General features: G+C 42.0%; 1 protein-coding gene across 1 annotated transcript; it reads left to right on the forward strand.

Moving 5' to 3' along the window:
• The first annotated feature begins 856 nt into the window (after positions 1-856).
• Positions 857-6,548, forward strand: lin7b (lin-7 homolog B (C. elegans)). The gene is made up of 6 exons (XM_021624361.3): positions 857-1,345; positions 2,282-2,400; positions 4,077-4,148; positions 4,288-4,497; positions 5,731-5,894; positions 6,039-6,548. The coding sequence occupies exons 1-6, from the start codon at positions 1,270-1,272 to the stop codon at positions 6,058-6,060; spliced, it is 663 nt and encodes a 220-aa protein (XP_021480036.1). The 5' UTR covers positions 857-1,269; the 3' UTR covers positions 6,061-6,548.
• The last annotated feature ends 12,454 nt before the right edge of the window (positions 6,549-19,002 follow it).

A 19,002-nucleotide genomic window follows, 5' to 3' on the forward strand; every position in this document is an offset into this window, starting at 1 on the left:
TTACTGCTGCTCTTGAATTAATTGTTACTTTTATCTCTTATTTTTATCCATATTTTTTTCAACTGCATTGTTGGTTAGGGGCTCGTAAGTAAGCATTTCACTGTTTGTATTCGGCGCGTGCGACCAATACAATTTGATTTGATAAAATAACATACCATGAGATGTTGAGGGAAAGACAGATTATCTATAGATTAGGCATAATCTTTTCTAGGCCATTAGCGATAACATGAAATACACAAGCCATAGGCTACACTATAGTTCAAGGTGGCTACGTTGGAATGTTTGCTTCCACGGGAAAAATTGTACATTTCTAACATTTATGGTTGAGATTTAATTAGTATAAATATAAACTATGCACGTTTTGATTTTCATTAACACGCGATGCAGGCGTCAAGCAGATGTAAGGCGTTGGTATCATGTCATGTAAAATCTGACAACGCAGGAGTCAAGCAGACATTAGTAAGGCGTTGGTATCATGTCTACTTGCACATTCATCTTCTGCACTTCTATCACTCCCGTGTTTAATTGCTAAATTGTAATTATTTTTCCACTATGGCCTATTTATTGCCTTACCTCCCTAATCTTACTACATTTACACACACTGTATATATATATTTTTTCTAGTGTTATTGACTACGTTTGTTTATATCCATGTGTAACTCTGCAGTTGTAAAAGATAACTTGTTCTCAACTGGCCTACCTGGTTAAATAAAGGTAAAATACATTTCAGGTCAGGTGGTACTGTTGCCTCGGCTTTTATGTCCCTTATCACCCTCCATAGCATGGGACTAAACCAGGTCAAACGAAGGCGTTGTAAATGTAGACACGTTATGCTATATGGAATCCTTGGGACGTCACTATGCCGTTGAAATAAAAAATGTTTGGAGGATGTATGGACGTCCCAATGACCCTTTATAGCACTAACATACTGTAGGATTTGACAGTGAATGACTGGACTGCGGACGAATCAAAACACGAGTTGTTCTTGCGTAGTGGGTTGCGTAATTATGTCAGTCTTTTCTCTAATATTCACACCGGCGACACTTGGCATAGGCGGTTGGGTCATTTGTGGGCTAGCCTAAAACGTGTTTTTCTTGCATTGCGTCGTCTGTTTTTACTGCGGGTCAGACTGGACAGCCTTATCTCTATTCTATTATTCCACCAGTGCAACGAATAAAAAAAACGCTGTAAATCAACCCTCTCCAATCGCGTCCAGTCGGCGAGAAACGTCCACCCACTTCACCGCATTGCCAGACAAGGAGCCTCTCAATGATGTCATCATATTATCATTCGGGAAAGGAAACAGACATGGCGACGATGACCGAGCCGCTCTGTCTAGAAAGAGGTAACTACACAGAAGAGCTTTTGTCAATAGCACAACCTGAGCGTATCATCGTACCACAATCAGACGCGTCTTGAGATAAACACACTGGTGTTTTATATGACATTTGTTGTGGGTTTATTTAGATGGAGTCCTATTACGAACATTGCGGATTAGCGACCAGTCGAAGCGTAGGCTATTAACTAACGTATTTATATAGGCTTAGCCTAACAACTTTGGCGTATGTACTTTGTTATTTGCGTTATCAGTGTATATAGTAGGTGCATAGCCATATCACATCCACGCCGATGACACCTGGAGTTGTCATGCGTAATAGTGCGCATTTTTATTTCACAACTTTTTTATGCACAAATTGGGTGGAAAAGCTCTGCAGGCTTTGTCATACAACCCCCTTGTTTGGTCGATTCATGGGGGATTCCCGTTTGAAATATTTGATTGAATAATGGGTGGCACAAAGTATTACATTGTTCATCTGATCTGTTGCTAATAAATCCGTTTAATAACCACTGTTGGAATTAAACAACATTTTTACAGTAACACTATGAGTAACGTTAGTGTTCATTTACGGGCTACACTATGTATTCCAGTGCTCTACAGATCCTCAAATGGAGGGACCCACTCACTGTAATATATTCCCGCGTGTGTTTAATTGTTAAAATGTTTAGTCATGAGACATATTGAGGAGCATATCAGTGTGCAGATTCCTCTCCTTTGTGGCCATTCATACAGTACATGCACAAATCATTGGAAGTAGGGGTATGCAGGCTTTTGCTCCAACCCTGATCAGTTGCTTATCAGGTATTTGATTAGCCAGATCAGGTGTGTCAGAGCAGGGCTGAAGCGAAAGCCTCTGAAGCAAAAGCCTGGACACCCAGTAGCTTTCCGGGAGAAGGGGTATTCTACCATTTTTCAACTCACCCTCTCCTCGCTCCTCTTTAGATGTGTGCAGGGTGATAGAGCTGCTGGACCGGCTGCAGAGAAGCGGTGAGCTGCCTCCTCCCAAACTCCAGGCCCTGCAGAGAGTCCTGCAGAGCAAGTTCTGTGCTGCCATCAGGGAGGTAGATATTATAATAACTTACCCACTATGCCTGATCTAGTTGTAGCCTGTATCCATCAGAGGTAGGACAGGCTACCTAAACCCAGCATGTCTGATCTAGATACTATAGGCTTTATCCATCAGAGAGGTAGGATAGGCTACCTAAACCCACAATGCCTGTTCTAGATACTGTAGCCTATATCGATCAGAGAAGTAGGATAGGCTACCTAAACCCACCATGTCTGATCTAGCAATATAGTTTATATTGTTTTTAGATTGGTTTGTATAGATGTGTATATAGCATGTATTCTTTGGAACTGAATTCCAAACAGACAAGGTTTATCATGATGTCACAAAAAAAATGTATATTATGTAACAGTATACGTATTTACAATAAATAAAAGGTTTCATATTTACAGTGGTTACAACTAGGGTTGTTGTGGTGACCATATTACCGCCACACTGGCAGTCATAAGTCATGACCGCAGAAAAATGACACGTGAACGTTGAGTCATAGTAATCTCCTCTTATGCACCTTGGACATGTTTTGGTAGTTCCTAACTTTTTAATGACCATTAGGTCCTAATGGCCTGGTACTCAGGGCTCTATTGTCCCTCTAACCTAGCGTTTCCCAAACTCGGTCCTTGGGACCCCAAGGGGTACACGTCTTGGTTTTGGCCCTAAAACTACACAGCTGATTCAAATGATCGAAGCTTGATGATTTTGTTCAGCTAAGTTCAATTATATTATTCTTACTATAATATCATATAAAATAATGGCACAGAACTTATAAGCATATTTTGTCAGCTAAATAAACAAGCCTACAGCCTATGGTATGGAGCATAGCCAGATAACATACAGTAGGCCAGATCATATTCTGTTCTTCGGAAATACATTTTCTTCATATCATAATGTTTCTTTAGACCTGACTAAAGTAAGTAATGGATTTACTCTGATGGTGTTTATTAAATTGATTTGTTAGACTTTTTTTTAATGTAGAGGCATGCATCATCGACTTGCTATGCATGGAGACCTGGAGATGCTAAGTGTTTTTATGTTAATTAACGGTCAATTACAGTGAGACCAGCAGACTTTTTCATGATAATAACTGGCTGAAAAATTTAATGACCCCACAGTCCTAGTTACAACATGCATAAAATATCATTCTTAGGTACCATACTACCTATTTAATTAAAGTCCATATTCAAAGTTTATATTCGAAAACCCCAACCCTACACCCTATTTTCAATACTGCAACAGCAACATTGCCATATCCTGTGTATCACACAAGTTATACTCTTTCTATCTCCTACCTAGGTAGTATGTCTATTTGTATGCTGTTACAGTACACTTCACTACATACACTACAATACACTTCACTACACTCAATTGTGTGTCATACCAACCACACCCACATCTATAAACATTGTATCACGTTTCCTACCTGTCACTTCAAGTAGACTACTCGACACTACATATCTTAGTCCACTCTCCACCTCACTTCTGTGTGGGTCACACCAGCTTGATACATTGTGTCCGGTTTCATTTTGTTTATGAATTTATTTTTTATCATCTGTGATTTATACATTTTATAATATTGTGTTTTATAAACCGGTGAAACTCATTAAAGTGCCAATGTCTCCAATGATTTGGATGTTTCTTGGTTTCCCCTCATGTTCTCTCTACATTTTCCAACAGGTGTATGAACAGCTCTATGACACTCTTGACATCGTGGGAGGGCCTGAGGTTCGTGCCCAGGCAACTGCCAAGGTAATGACAACAAACATTTAACACACATACAGAAAATGTACACTCCGGGAAAGAATAAACATGACAAATCCCATAACAGTCATATTAGTGTAATGGCGTCCAACTTCTCGTGCAATCTCACTTTCAACCTTTCCTCCAGGCCACAGTGGCTGCATTTGCAGCCAGCGAGGGACATGCCCACCCACGGGTGGTGGAGCTGCCCAAGACAGAGGAGGGCCTGGGATTCAACATCATGGGGGGAAAGGAGCAGAACTCCCCAATCTATATCTCCAGGGTCATCCCCGGGGGGGTGGCAGACCGGCAGGGGGGGCTGAAGAGGGGCGACCAACTGCTCTCTGTCAATGGAGTGGTAAGAGGGATTGGGAGGAGGGTGTGGTGTGTTTTAATGCTTACTCACATACACTATATGTACAAAAGTATGTGGATACCCCTTTAAATTAGTGGATTCAGCTATTTCAGCCACACCCGTTGCATAAAATCAAGCACACCGCCATGCAATCTCCAAAGACAAACATTGGCAGTAGAATGGCATTACTGAAGAGCTGAGTGACTTTCAACATATCACTGTCATAAGATGTCATCTTTCCAACAAGTCAGTTCGTCAAATTTCTGCTCTGGTAGAGCTGCCCCCTGTCAACTGTAAGTGCTGTTATTGTGAAGTGGAAATGTCTAGGAGCAACAACGGCTCAGCCGCGAAGTGATAGGCCTACACAAGCTCACAGTACGGGACCGCCGAGTGCTGTAGTGCATAAATAAATGTCTGTCCTCGGTTGTTACACTCACTACTGAGTTCCAAACTGCCCCTGGAAGCAATGTCAGCACAAGAACTGTTGTCGGGAGCTTCATGAAATGGGTTTCCATGGCCGTGCAGCCGCACACAAGCCTAAGATGACCATGTGCAATGCCAAGCATCGGCTGGAGGGGTGTAAAGCACGCCGCCATTAGACTCTGGAGCAGTGCGTTCTCTGAAGTGATGAATCACGCTTCACCATCTGCTAGTCGGACGGACAAATCTGGGTTTGGCGGATGCCAGGAGAACGCTATCTGCCCCTGGTGGAGGAGGATTAATGGTCTGGGGCTGTTTTTCATGGTTTGGGCTAGGCCCCTTAATTCCAGTGAAGGGAAATCTTAACTCTACAGCATACAATGACATTCTAGACAATTCTGTGCTTCTATATTTGTGGCAACAGTTTGGGGAAAGCCCTTTCATGTTTCAGCAGGATAATGCCCCCGTGCACAAAGTGAGGTCCATACAGAAATGGTTTGTCGAAATCTTTGTGGAAGAACTTGACTGGCCTACACAAAGCCTTGACTTCAACCCCATCGAACACCTTTGGGATGAATTGGAATGTCGACTGAGAGCCAGGCCCAATCGCCCAACATCAGTGCCCGACCTCACTAATGTTCTTGTGGCTGAATGGAAGCAAGTCCCCTCAGCAATTTTGCAATATCTAGTGGAAAACCTTCGCAGAAGAGTGGAGGCTGTTTTAGCAGTAAAGGGGGGACCAACTCCAATGATTTTGGAATGAGATGCTTGACGAGCAGGTGTCCATATACTTTTGGTTGTGTGTGTGTATTGCAGAGTGTGGAGGGGGAGCACCACGAGAAGGCAGTGGAGCTGCTGAAGGCTGCCCAGGGCTCCGTGAAACTAGTGGTCAGGTACACGCCTAAGGTGCTGGAGGAGATGGAGGCCCGCTTTGAGAAGATGAGGAGCGCCAGAAGACGCCAGCAGCACACAAGCTACTCGTGAGGGAACACACAGACACACAAACAAGCAAGTACGTGAGCACGCTCACTCTCACAAGTCTGTTTTTTATGTAATTATTTTTCTCCGTCTCTCTCGCTCTCTTCTTCTCTCCCTCTCTTTCTCTATAATTTTCCCTAACACAGGTCTCTGGAGTCCCGAGGCTAGCCACTCCCACCCTTAGTCAAGCCTGTTGGACCCGCCACCTTAGTTCTGCTCCAATAGGAGGTCAGATGATAGAGAAGAAGGAAGTAACCAAAGTAGCCAACTTAGATCTGTTATTTATATATGTTTGTGAAATGCATCTATTATCCCCCTCCACTGCCTAACCCTTAGCAGGGGACTGCCTAGCCCTAGGTCATCCTTTACCCTCTGTGATTTTCTCTCCCCGTGTGAAACCTGCATCCTAGCGTATGGCAACCACGTGTTTAGTGTAAGAACAGAGGAGAGTAAGCATGGTGGATGTAGTTTAAATGCATAGGTCTATTTACTTTTCTACTCTATAGTGAGATGATTCTGTATGTATGTATGTATGTATGTATGTATGTATGTACACTTTAGGTAGGGTAAGCATTCCAAGGCTTTCATATTTACTATTTGTTTATTTATGTACTTATTTATTCATGAAATAAAGCCGGTAAAGGTTTGAACAGTCATTGTTTGTGATCATATTTGTGTAGCCATATGATTTGAAAACAAATTGGAGTTGTATTAGAAATTAGTTCTTGGGGTGGCAGAACTCATGTCAGAAAGGGCTAGCTGATGATGTTTCATAGTCAGATTTGCTTCAGATTTTGACACTGCAGTCTGCACAGAGTGCTTATCGCCACAATCAACTCTATTTCTTGCAGTTCAATGGTAATAGTAATTAAAGACAGTGCTTGACTTAGGCAGGAGCTCACTGGAGCTGAGTTCCGGCACCTCAAATGTTCTACTGCTTGAGCCCCTGTTCCTCTTAAAGAATATATGTTCAAAAGTATTGTGGAGTTCCTGCACCTAAATATAAACTGTACAGGCACCCAAAATGAGTACCGGAACCTATTTTAGTCTAAGTCAAACACTGATTGAAGATAGTAATTTATTCTTGAAGAATTTCACTTGTAAATCATGAGGAGTCGCCAGGGCCGATATTCATAAAGTGTTTCAGACTGATCCGAACTGATACTAGATCAGCACTTCAACGCACCCCCCTTCTTACACCCGGGAAAGGTCTTTTTGACGATGCCCATAGGTCTGTCGTTTCTTTTTGCTTGTCTGTCTTTCAGCAACATAATGTCTTCTGGCTGAAGGTTGGGCTTCTCATTTTGCCACTTCTGACGACTCTGCAGGGAAGGCAGATCTTCTGGCACCGTTGGAATAAAGAATGTGTCGGCAAGGCTCTGTACTTGCCTCCATTGAAGACTGAAGTGGTCTTTCTCATTGAACTCCCCTTGTGGTGGGGGAACCTCAGCAACCTTTTCGGTGAGGAGTGTTGCTGGTGTCAAGATGAGGGGGGAGTCTGGATCTGTAGACACAGGAACCAGTGGACGAGCATTCACAATGGCTGAGACTTCTGCCATAAATGTGGTCAAGACTTTGTGAGTAAGTTTGGATGGACCCACCTTCAGCAACATGAAATCAAGGATGTGCCTCTTGACTCCGATCATTCTCTCCACGGGCAGGTCCAACATTCTGAGATTCCATCTTCCCACGTAGTCTTCGGCAAATGACGCATTGGTAGAGTGTGCTGCTAATGCAGCGTTTCCCAGCACTGACCCACAGACCAGCTTCTCTCAAAGCACCCTTAGTGAAGTGGCGCCCTTGATGGTGGACCTGCGCGTGGTGGTGGCAGCGGTGGATGAGTAGAGTAGTCACATGGCCCATTCCAGGGAGGATGAGAGGGTTGATTTCCTCTTGACCAAGGTTTTTTTGGGACAGGCATCCTCCAATCCTCAGTAGGCCTGAATCATCCATGTAGGGGCACAGACCGAAGAGTGGGCTCTGCTTAGGAATGGCTTTACCTTCTCTGATGCATTCCATTTTCTTGTGAAAGGTGCTGTGTTGCAGACTGCGTATTATGATTGTCTTGGTGTGATCCAGGTCTTCGATGGAGCAGGGTTTGTCACAGATGTGTCATCCTTTGCAGCATTCTGCTTTGTTTAAAAGAGTGAGCAACGTGCACAAGCCAAGCTGTTGCATCTGTCAGTGCTCACCAGCTTGAGAACCTCTCAAAGCGTTTGGGGTCAAACTTCTTTCTGTAGACGTTGGTGGCGTGGCAGGCAACTTGAGGGCGGATCTCGACATCAGATCCGGAGTCAACCAAGTCGAAAGGTATCTGAGAGGTTTCTGGCTCTGCTGACCTGAGCAAGGAAGCTGGTCCTGTCAACCATATGCTGTGAACAGACATCATGTGGCTATGAAGAATATTCATGAATCTCATTAAAACGATCAGCCGTACAATATAATGAAATGAATGCTTCTACAAAGTGATAGTGATAGCAAGCAAAAAGTTATTTCTCACATGAGCTGAATACAATCCAACCTTACAGTAAAATGCTTACTTACAAACCCTTAACCAACAATGCAGTTTAAAAAAGAAATAGATAAGTCTAAAATATAGTAACAAATAATGAAAGCGCAGCAGTAAAATAACAGGGAGTACCGGTACAAAGTCAATGTGGGGGTAATATGTACATGTCGGTAGAGTTAAAGTGACTATGCATAGATAATTAAGAGTGTAGAAGCAGTGGAAAAGAGGGGTGAGGGGGCAATACATATAGTCTGGGTAGCCATTTGATTAGCTGTTCAGGAGTCTTATGGCTTGGGGGTAGAAGCTGTTAAGTATTTTGGACCTAGACTTGGCGCTCCGGTATTGCTTCACGTACGGTAGCAGAGAGAACAGTCTATGACTAGGGTAGCTGGAGTCTTTGAACATTTTTAAGGCCTTCCACCGACACCGCCTGGTTACGAGGTCCTAGATGGCAGGATGCTTTGCCCCAGTGATGTACTGGGCCGTACCCACTACCATCTGTAGTGCCTTATGGTCGGAGGCCTAGCAGTTGCCATACTAGTCAGGATGCTCTCGATGGTACAGCTGTAGAACTTTTTAAGGATCTGAGGACCCGTGCCAAATCTTTTCAATCTCCTGAGGGGGAATAGGCTTTGTTGTGCCCTCTTCACGACTGTATTGGTGTGTTTGGACTAGAGGTCGACCGATTATGATTTTTCAACGCCGATACCGATTATTGGAGGACCCAAAAAAGCCGATACCGATTAATCGGCCGATTTTTATTTGTATTTTTTTTACATTTTATTTGTAATAATGACAATTACAACAATACTGAATGAACACTAATTTTAACTTAATACATAAAATCAATTTAGCCTCAAATAAATAGTGAAACATGTTCAATTTGGTTTAAATAATGCAAAAACAAAGTGTTGGAGAAGAAAGTAAAAGTGCAATGTGTGCCATGTAAGAAAGCTAACGTTTAAGTTCCTTGCTCCGAACATGAGAACAAATGAAAGCTGGTGGTTCCTTTTAACATAAGTCTTCAATATTCCCAGGTAATACGTTTTAGGTTGTAGTTATTATAGGAATTATAGGACTATTTCTCTCTATACCATTTGTATTTCATTAACCTTTGACTATTGGATGTTCTTATAGGCAGTTTAGTATTGCCAGTGTAACAGTATAGTTTCCGTCCCTCTCCTATACCCTACCTGGGCTCGAACCAGGAACACAACGACAACAGCCACCCTCGAAGCAGCGTTACCCATGCAGAGCAAGGGGAACAACCACTCCAAGTCTCAGAGCGAGTGACGTTTGAAACGCTATTAGCGCGCACCCCGCTAACTAGCTAGCCATTTCACATCAGTTACACCAGCCTAATCTCGGGAGTTGATAGGCTTGAAGTCATAAACAGCGCAATGCTTGATGCACAACGAAGAGCTGCTGGCAAAACGCACGACAGACTGCTCTAATCAAATCTTAGACTTAATTATAACATAACACACAGAAATACGAGCCTTAGGTCATTAATATGGTCGAATCCGGAAACTATCATCTCAAAGACAAGACGTTTATTCGTTCAGTGAAATACGGAACCGTTCCGTATTTTATCTAATGGTTGGCATCCATAAGTCTAAATATTCCTGTTACATTGCACAACCTTCAATGTTATGTCATAATTACGTAAAATTCTGGCAATTCTGAACGCAAGAGAAGAGACACAATTTCACCTGGTTAATATTGCCTGCTAACCTGGATTTATTTTAACTAAATATGCAGGTTTAAAAATATATACTTCTGTGTATTGATTTTAAGAAAGGCATTGATGTTTCTGATTAGGTACACATTGGAGCAACGACAGTCCTTTTTCGCGAATACGCATCGATTATATGCAACGCAGGACACGCTAGATAAACTAGTTATATCATCAACCATGTGTAGTTAACTAGTGATTATGATTGATTGATTGTTTTTTATAAGATAAGTTTAATGCTAGCTAGCAACTTCCCTTGGCTTACTGCATTCACGTAACAGGCAGGCTCCTCGTGGAGTGCAATGTAATCAGGTGGTTAGAGCGTTGGACTAGTTAACTGTAAGGTTGCAAGATTGAATCCCGGAGCTGTCGTTCTGCCCCTGAACAAGGCAGTTAACCCACCGTTCCTAGGCATTCATTGAAAATAAGAATGTGTTCTTAACTGACTTGCCTAGTTAAATAAAGATTAAATAAAGGTGTAAAAATAAAAAATACCAATTTCCGATTAATCGGTCAACCTCTGGTTTGGAACATGATAGTTTGTTGGTGATGTGGACACCAAGGAACTTGAAGCTCTCAACCTGCTACACTACAACCCCGTCGATGAGAATGGGGGCATGTTCGGCCCTCCTTTTCCAGTAGTCCACAATCATCTCCTTTGTCTTGATCATGTTGAGGGAGAGGTTGTTGTCCTGACAGTATACGGCCAGGTCTCTAACCTCCTCCCTATAGGCTGTGTCATTGTTGTCGGTGATCAGGTCTACCACTGTTGTGTCATCGGCAAACTTAATGATGGTGTTGGAATCATACCTGGCCATGCAGTCATGAGTGAACAGGGAGTACAGGAGGGGACTGAGCACTCACCCCTGAGAGGCACCTGTGTTGAGGATCAGCGTGGCGGATGTGTTGTTACCTACCCTTACCACCTGAGGGCAGCCCGTCAGGAAGTGCTGGATCCAGTTGCAGAGGGAAGTGTTTAGTCCCAGAGTCCTTAGCTTAGTGATGAGCTTTGAGGGCATTATGGTGTTGAACACTGAACTGTAGTCAATGAATAGCATTCTCACATAGGTGTTCCTTTTGTCCAGGTGGGAAAGGGTGTAGAGTGCAATAGAGATTGCATCATCTGTGGATCTGTTGGGGTGGTATGCAATTGGAGTGTTGATGTGAGCCATGATCAGCCTTTCAAAGCACTTCAATAAGATTCAGTCTTATTGACACTTTGCCTGTTTGATGGTTAGTCGGAGGGCATTGCAGGATTTCTTAAAAGCTTCTGGGTTAGAGTCCCGCTCCTTGAAAGCGGCAGCTCTAACCTTTAGCTCAGTGCGGATGTTGCCTGTAATCCATGGCTTCTGGTTGGTGTATGTACGTACAGTCACTGTGGGGACGACGTCATCAATACACTTATTGATGAAGCCAGTGACTGATGTGTACTCCTCAATGCCATCAGAAGAATCCTAGAACATGTTCCAGTCTGTGCTAGCAAAAGAGTCCTGTATTAGCATTTGCTTCATCTTACCACTTTTTTATTGACCGAGTCACTGGTGCTTCCTGTTTTAGTTTTTGCTTGATAGCAGAAATCAGGAAGATAGAATTATGGTCAGATTTGCCAAATGGAGGGTGAGGGAGATCTTTGTATGCATCTCTGTGTGTGGAGTAAAGGTGGTCTAGAGGTTTTTTTTCCCCTCTGGTTGCACATTTAACAAGCTGGTTGAAATTTGGTCAAACAGATTTAAGTTTCCCTGTGTTAAAGTCCCCGGCCACTATGAGCGCCTCCTCTGGATGAGCGTCTTCCTGTTTGTTTCTGGTCGTATACAGCTCATTGAGTGCGGTCTTAGTTCCTGCATTGGTTTGTGGTGGTAAATAGACAGTTACGAAGAATATAGATGATTATAGTGTGGTCTACAGCTTATCATGAGATACTCTAGCTCAGGCAAGCAAAACCTTGAGACTTCCTTAGATTTCTTGCACCAGCTGTTGTTTACAAATATACATAGACCTCCACCTCTTGTTTTACCAGAGGCGGCTGTTCTATCCTGCCGAAAAGTGTAAAAACCCGCCAGCTGTATGTTATTCATGTTGTTGTTCAGCCACAACTCGGTGAAACATAAGATATTACAGTTTTTAATGTCCCGTTGGTAGGATGTACGTGCTCGTAGTTCGTCTGTTTTATTATTCAATATTGTACATTGATGGTAAAGGCAGATTACCCACTCGCCGTCGGATCCTTAAAAGGCACCCAGATCTACGTCCCCAATATCTCTGTCTCTTTCTCCTGTGAATGACGGGGATGACGGCCTTGTCGGGTGTCTGGAGGAAATCCTTCTTTCAGTGCGGGGTGAGTAATCGCTGTCCTTGTTCTTTTCGGTCATAAGAGACGGTGGCAGAAACATTAAGTACAAAATAAGTTACAAATAACGCAAAAAAACACCAGGGCACAATTGGTTATGTGACAGTAAAACGGCAGCCATCTCCACTGGCTCAATTATCACATGATGGATGATGGAGTTTGACAATATCTGCAGTTCCACAGTGACTTTCAACATTTTGGAATGTAAACAATTATTTTTCTACAGGATTGAGCACATTTTTTATTTATTTATTTTTATTTCACCTTTATTTAACCAGGTAGGCAAGTTGAGAACAAGTTCTCATTTACAATTGCGACCTGGCCAAGATAAAGCAAAGCAGTTCGACACATACAACGACACAGAGTTACACATGGAGTAAAACAAACATACAATCAATAATACAGTAGAAACAAGTCTATATACGATGTGAGCAAATGAGGTGAGATAAGGGAGGTAAAGGCAAAAAGGCCATGGTGGCAAAGTAGATACAATATAGCAAGTAAAACACTGGAATGGTAGATTTGCAATGGGAGAATGTGCAAAGTAGAAATAAAAATAATGGGGGAGCAAAATAAATAAATAAATAAAATACAGTAGGGAAAGAGGTAGTTGTTTGGGCTAAATTATAGGTGGGCTATGTACAGGTGCAGTAATCTGTGAGCTGCTCTGACAGTTGGTGCTTAAAGCTAGTGAGGGAGATGTGTTTCCAGTTTCAGAGATTTTTGTAGTTCGTTCCAGTCATTGGCAGCAGAGAACTGGAAGGAGAGGCGGCCAAAGAAAGAATTGGTTTTGGGGGTGACTAGAGAGATATACCTGCTGGAGCGTGTGCTATAGGTGGGAGATGCAATGGTGACCAGCGAGCTGAGATAAGGGGGGACTTTACCTAGCAGGGTCTTGTAGATGACATGGAGCCAGTGGGTTTGGCGACGAGCATGAATCGAGGGCCAGCCAACGAGAGCGTACAGGTCGCAATGGTGGGTAGTATATGGGGCTTTGGTGACAAAACGGATTGCACTGTGATAGACTGCATCCAATTTGTTGAGTAGGGTATTGGAGGCTATTTTGTAAATGACATCGCCAAAGTCGAGGATTGGTAGGATGGTCAGTTTTACGAGGGTATGTTTGGCAGCATGAGTGAAGGATGCTTTGTTGCGAAATAGGAAGCCAATTCTAGATTTAACTTTGGATTGGAGATGTTTGATATGGGTCTGGAAGGAGAGTTTACAGTCTAACCAGACACCTAAGTATTTGTAGTAATCCACGTATTCTAAGTCGGAGCCGTCCAGAGTAGTAATGTTGGACAGGCGGGTAGGTACAGGTAGCGATCGGTTGAAGAGCATGCATTTAGTTTTACTTGTATTTAAGAGCAATTGGAGGCCACGGAAGGAGAGTTGTATGGCATTGAAGCTTGCCTGGAGGGTTGTTAACACAGTATCCAAAGAAGGGCCAGAAGTATACAGAATGGTGTCGTCTGCATAGAGGTGGATCAGAGACTCACCAGCAGCAAGAGCGACCTCATTGATGTATACAGAGAAGAGAGTCGGTCCATTAAACGAACAACACACATCAAAACAGGACAGTGGCCCCCAAGTGGTCAACAATGGAATTCCACGATAGCCTTAAGGAACTCAAACCCAACTACAGGGTCCAGAACAGTAGGGTATTCACTTTTTACATTTCAATAATAATGCACAAGGAGACACAAGTAAAGCCATTACAGTGCAATTCCGAGATCTGTGTACAGAAATGGGGATCAGGTTTCTTACCAAGCAGTATAAAATGTTCTATAAATGTTTAATGCAAGACATATAGACTATGATATGCTGTGGACAATGACAAATACACTGACCTAAATGTAATAAAATAAATAGTCTATTCCCGCTTTCTAGCTTATGTAATAGCCTAACATGAAAGAATTGACAGGTCAATGACTTTATTACATTTAACCTAATTCATGTGGACCCAATGAACAATATTATGTGGTTAATGTGTTTAAATGCAGTCCTTTAACACCCCCACCTTGACAGATGGTAAACAGTGCAGGGGCTATAATAATGTGGAGTGAATCTCATTAACGCAACTGTTTGGATCTGAATTAATCAGACATTCAGCCGTCATATTGTTTTAAAATAAACTTTGTTGAATGGTCAATTTTGTATTTATATTTTATGAATAAAAAAGGCACACATTCACACGTACTTGTGCTCACTTTCACACGTTTGTCACACTTTTAAGTAAAACATTTATGACATAAATAGAATTAAAACATTCACAAGTTCACACTTCATTGGGTTATTTATGTATTTATCCCCCCTCGTGTACACTACACTCACTCACACACACACACACTCTCTCTCTCACATTCTCTATCTCACATACAGACACACGCACACACATATGATCCAATTGCTAAAAGGATTTTTTCTAATCACCAATTGTAGAATTTCAATGACATTTGTCAACCAGCCACTCACTGAATTTAAGGCTACAAAATGATTAGGTTATTTATTAAACAACTTGTAAGGTTAGAGAACATCATTTTAAGATTGTGATGGTCAGAGACAGAAGAGTTTATCCCCTTATAATTTGGGATCAAATATGCTCTGAAAGCAAACATGTTGACATGAGTACCCTGATATCGGGGAATTTGTGCCATTCTGAAAACATTTTTAGAGATTTATGTTTACCTAAACCTGTCACTGCTTTTATTCAGGCAACCCAATTCTGATATTCCACTAATTGTTATTTTATGGCAATAATTGGGCAAAAATATCAAATTGGGCTGCCTGTGTAAACGCTAGCCTCTTACGAACCATCTTGATCTCGCAAACTTACATTGATAGTCTACACGGATACAGTCTTGCCTAGTCTTGCTAAGACCTGCTATTCTACGTCCTTGATTTGAGACAAAGACAGTACAGTATTGTCTTGCACACTTTGTACAAAATAATGAAATGCAGTACTACAGGATATCTCTTAACGTAGCTCTTTATTAGCTAGCTATAACTGGCATGTTCACGTATCTTAAAAAAAAAAACATTTAGCATGCATGTTCAAACTGCCCATGACCTAACCATTTATGTGGTCTTAACCAATCATAGCGCAGTATGATATGACGGTAAAATGCATTCAATTACAATTCAGTATGTTTACACATATGAATATTACAAGTACGAAGATAGGCAGAAACTGCTTCTCCAATAGAAATCCCGATTACACTTGTAGGCGATGTCATGGCGACGCTGGCTAAACTCATGCAGAAAAACATCATCGGGTGTGCAGGCTGTCAAAGCAAAGGCACTCATTCAATATAACGTTGTTTATTGTATCTTTATTTAACTAGGCAAGTCAGTTAAGAACAAATTCTTATTTTCAATGACGGCCTAGGAACAGTGGGTTAGCTGCCTGTTCAGGTGCAGAACGACAGACTTGTACCTTGTCAACTCGGGGATTTGAACTTGCAACCTTCCGGTTACTAGTCCAAGGCTCTAACTAGGCTACCCTGCCGCCTCAAGGGTAGCCTAGTGACTAACATTTTTACTAAAATGAAAACGTTTCAGTTTGACACTTTCACGAGGTTGTAGTAATAACACGTTCATCTACTTAAAACATTGGCTCGAATCTAGGTTGTGCCTTTAGATTTCTAGAATTGAACCACTAAGGAATATTTTTTCACTTCTCAAACCCCAAACAAACCCTGGTCTGCTTGGTCTGTTTCTCAGGCGTTCCCGGAAGTATCGTGGTGTTGTTTGTGCCTCTGAGTTTAGAAACCCTGTGCTTTAGAGTCTGGAACAGCTAACAGCTTTGATGTGTCGGCACAAACCAACTATAATGAAGGGCTGTGCCTTCAGACTTCAGCTACACTAGTTGGATATCCCGGTTTTGAATTGAACGGATCGTGATGTTTTGCGTTAGAACCGACCCAGCCCTTCTGTTTCCAGCCAGCCCTTCCGTGGTTACCACTAGTTAACACGGCCACAAAGTAAAAATTGGCTATATCGTAAAAATGTATCAACACGAAAATTAGCTTTTTGATCTTGCCTTTTACTACAGTGGGCTAAATCAGCGTCACACAGTTGTTCTTGGTTGTCTAAAAACAAATATACTTTGAAACAAAAGTAAACACCTCACACATGGGTATGGGCTTTTAAAAAAAGAAATGTACCATGTCAGATATAGAGTTGAAATGTATTCAATTTTGAGTTTTCATCCCAATATTACACTTTATATACATCACAGAATACTGAAATATAACAAAACAATTTGACATAGAAACACAGGGTTATCAACGTAAAAAAAAAAATAGATTCATTATTAGATTATGAAAAATATTAATAACATTCCACCCATGAGGCCACTCGGTAATTTGACTGCATGAAAGGGGTACATTTAAGGTTAGGGTTAGGCATAAGGTTAACAGTGTGGTTAGGTTTAAAATCACGTTATAACCCCCTGGAGTCGATTGACGTGCAATTGTAGAAATAGGCAGGGTTTATGACTTTGTGGCTGTGGTAACTAATGACGACCCCCCCCCCCCCTCCTTCCGTGATAAACAAAAACACACACAGTAGCTAGCTAGCAGAAACCTTCGGTGTTCAGACATAGGGTGTATAACTCATCACACACACTTTCTAAACGTTAAAACAACCATTCTACACCAAAAACAAGTGACATATTAGACATTCTAGCTAGCTAGCTAGCTACTACTGTACTATCCATGTTCACTTCTGGCAAGTTGCCTTCCTGCCCCCTAATTTTGCTGATACATGAACATTATGTACCCTAAACATTAATAGATCATAGTCTGGCCCCAAAAGATCAGACTACAGCAAGTACGACCAACAAAACCAAAACAGATATGAATCATCTTTCATCAAGTCAACCTAAAATGTCTATTCTAATGCAACATTTAGAAATGTAAAGATAAAGAAAACAGAGCATGCACAAAATGTACTTTATTTTACAGGATGAAATGTGAAGGTGTGGAGACTCAGTGAAGATGTAGAGTAAAGGTATCTTTCATCCCTCTCTGTACCCTGGTGCAGTGGAACAATTCTTGTTCAGCCTCATAGTAGCATGATCCCGGTTCCGATTCTGGATTGCTGAACTCCTGCAAATAGTGAAAGGACATTTAGATGTCTATGGGACAACCATAACATTGTAACCATTAACATTGTAAAACACTCAGTAGGCTAGGAGTTATTCCAACTTAAGACCCTAGGGAGGACGAATGACCTGTCGAACTGCAGCAACCTTGTACTTGTTCATATGAATTTGAGACTAAATGGGGGGTCCCTTACACAGACACAGACAACTGTAATTGGACAAATAGGTCTGAGCTTGTTTTATGCAGGGTGCATCGTTTATTACGCACCTGTAGTTAAAAAGTTATTCACACAGTATATGTCATCACTATGTTGATAGGTTAGTTTCAGTCAATTTGGAATTAAAAGTCTAGGTAGCCTAGCCAGCGTGTTTGTGGCACACCTTGAATCTCAGTGGCATGGGGGTCATGATGTGCTGAAGGATAAGTGGGCAGGCATTGCCAAAGACACCTACATGGGATTCTGATGTTAAGTTAAACCACCTCGGCCACTACTTCTTGCAGTACTTGAGGAACAACTTGTTTCCATAAACCATTCCATAGACATTCCCTTCCTAAACCAGACTATAGTCTTGAGACTCTCTCTTTCTCTCTCATGCTGGGTTAACCAATGCGAAATGGCTAGCTAGTTAGCAGTGGTGCGCGCTAATAGCGTTTCAATCGGTGACATCACTTGCTCTGAGACCTTGCTCTGCAAGGGCCAAGGCTTTTGTGGAGCATGGGTAACGATGCTTCGTGGGTGACTGTTGTCTGTGTGCAGAGGGTCCATGGTTCGCGCCCGGTTATGGGCGAGGGGACGGATGTAAAGTTATACTGTTACACTGGCACTAAGAAGACCTCCTTTACCATCAGTATAATTTGTTGGCATTGGGAAATGATACAACAGTTACACCTCATTAAAAGACCAAGAGGTTTCTGTTTTATGTTGTTTCACTTTGAAGACACTATCTATGAGTGGAGATGGCCCCTAGTAAAGTAGACAGCCGACATGGGCTACAATCTATAGTAAGTAATGCCTTCTCAAAATAGCTTATGTTAAACTCTGTCACTTAAATAATGTTGTCTGATACCACTTTTGAACATTATGTGCTCATATATATGTGACAAAGTGAAAATGTAGAGTTTCCATCAACCTCACGTGCAATGTAGATATCAAAGAACGCAGCAGTTCGCGGGTAGAGTAGTGAGTGAAACCATTCACTTCAGGAAAAGGTGTGATATAAAGTTTCCTTTCATTATGTTTTGTTGAATTCCTAAGAATATTTGCTGCCATTGTAGTAAGGTTGGCAATACGAGAGGTCTTTGGACTTACCATTTTTGTATTATTTTCTAGTCGGTTTTGAGTGCTTCTCCCCTATTTGGGAAGTTTGTCTGCCTGCTCCTCAGTCTGAGAGATATTCTGAGAGCAGGTTCA

This window comes from Oncorhynchus mykiss, chromosome 12 (assembly GCF_057628025.1).
Source record: "Oncorhynchus mykiss isolate SJ-2025 chromosome 12, ASM5762802v1, whole genome shotgun sequence".
NCBI lineage: Eukaryota > Metazoa > Chordata > Actinopteri > Salmoniformes > Salmonidae > Oncorhynchus > Oncorhynchus mykiss.

Bases quoted from the DNA above. Each gene is read 5' to 3' on its own strand.
- lin7b (XM_021624361.3), top strand. From the start codon at position 1,270: ATGATGTCATCATATTATCATTCGGGAAAGGAAACAGACATGGCGACG. The intron at 4,149-4,287 runs GTAATGACAACA...CCTTTCCTCCAG, and splicing joins GTGCCCAGGCAACTGCCAAG to GCCACAGTGGCTGCATTTGC. The intron at 5,895-6,038 runs GTGAGGGAACAC...TCCCTAACACAG, and splicing joins CAGCAGCACACAAGCTACTC to GTCTCTGGAGTCCCGAGGCT.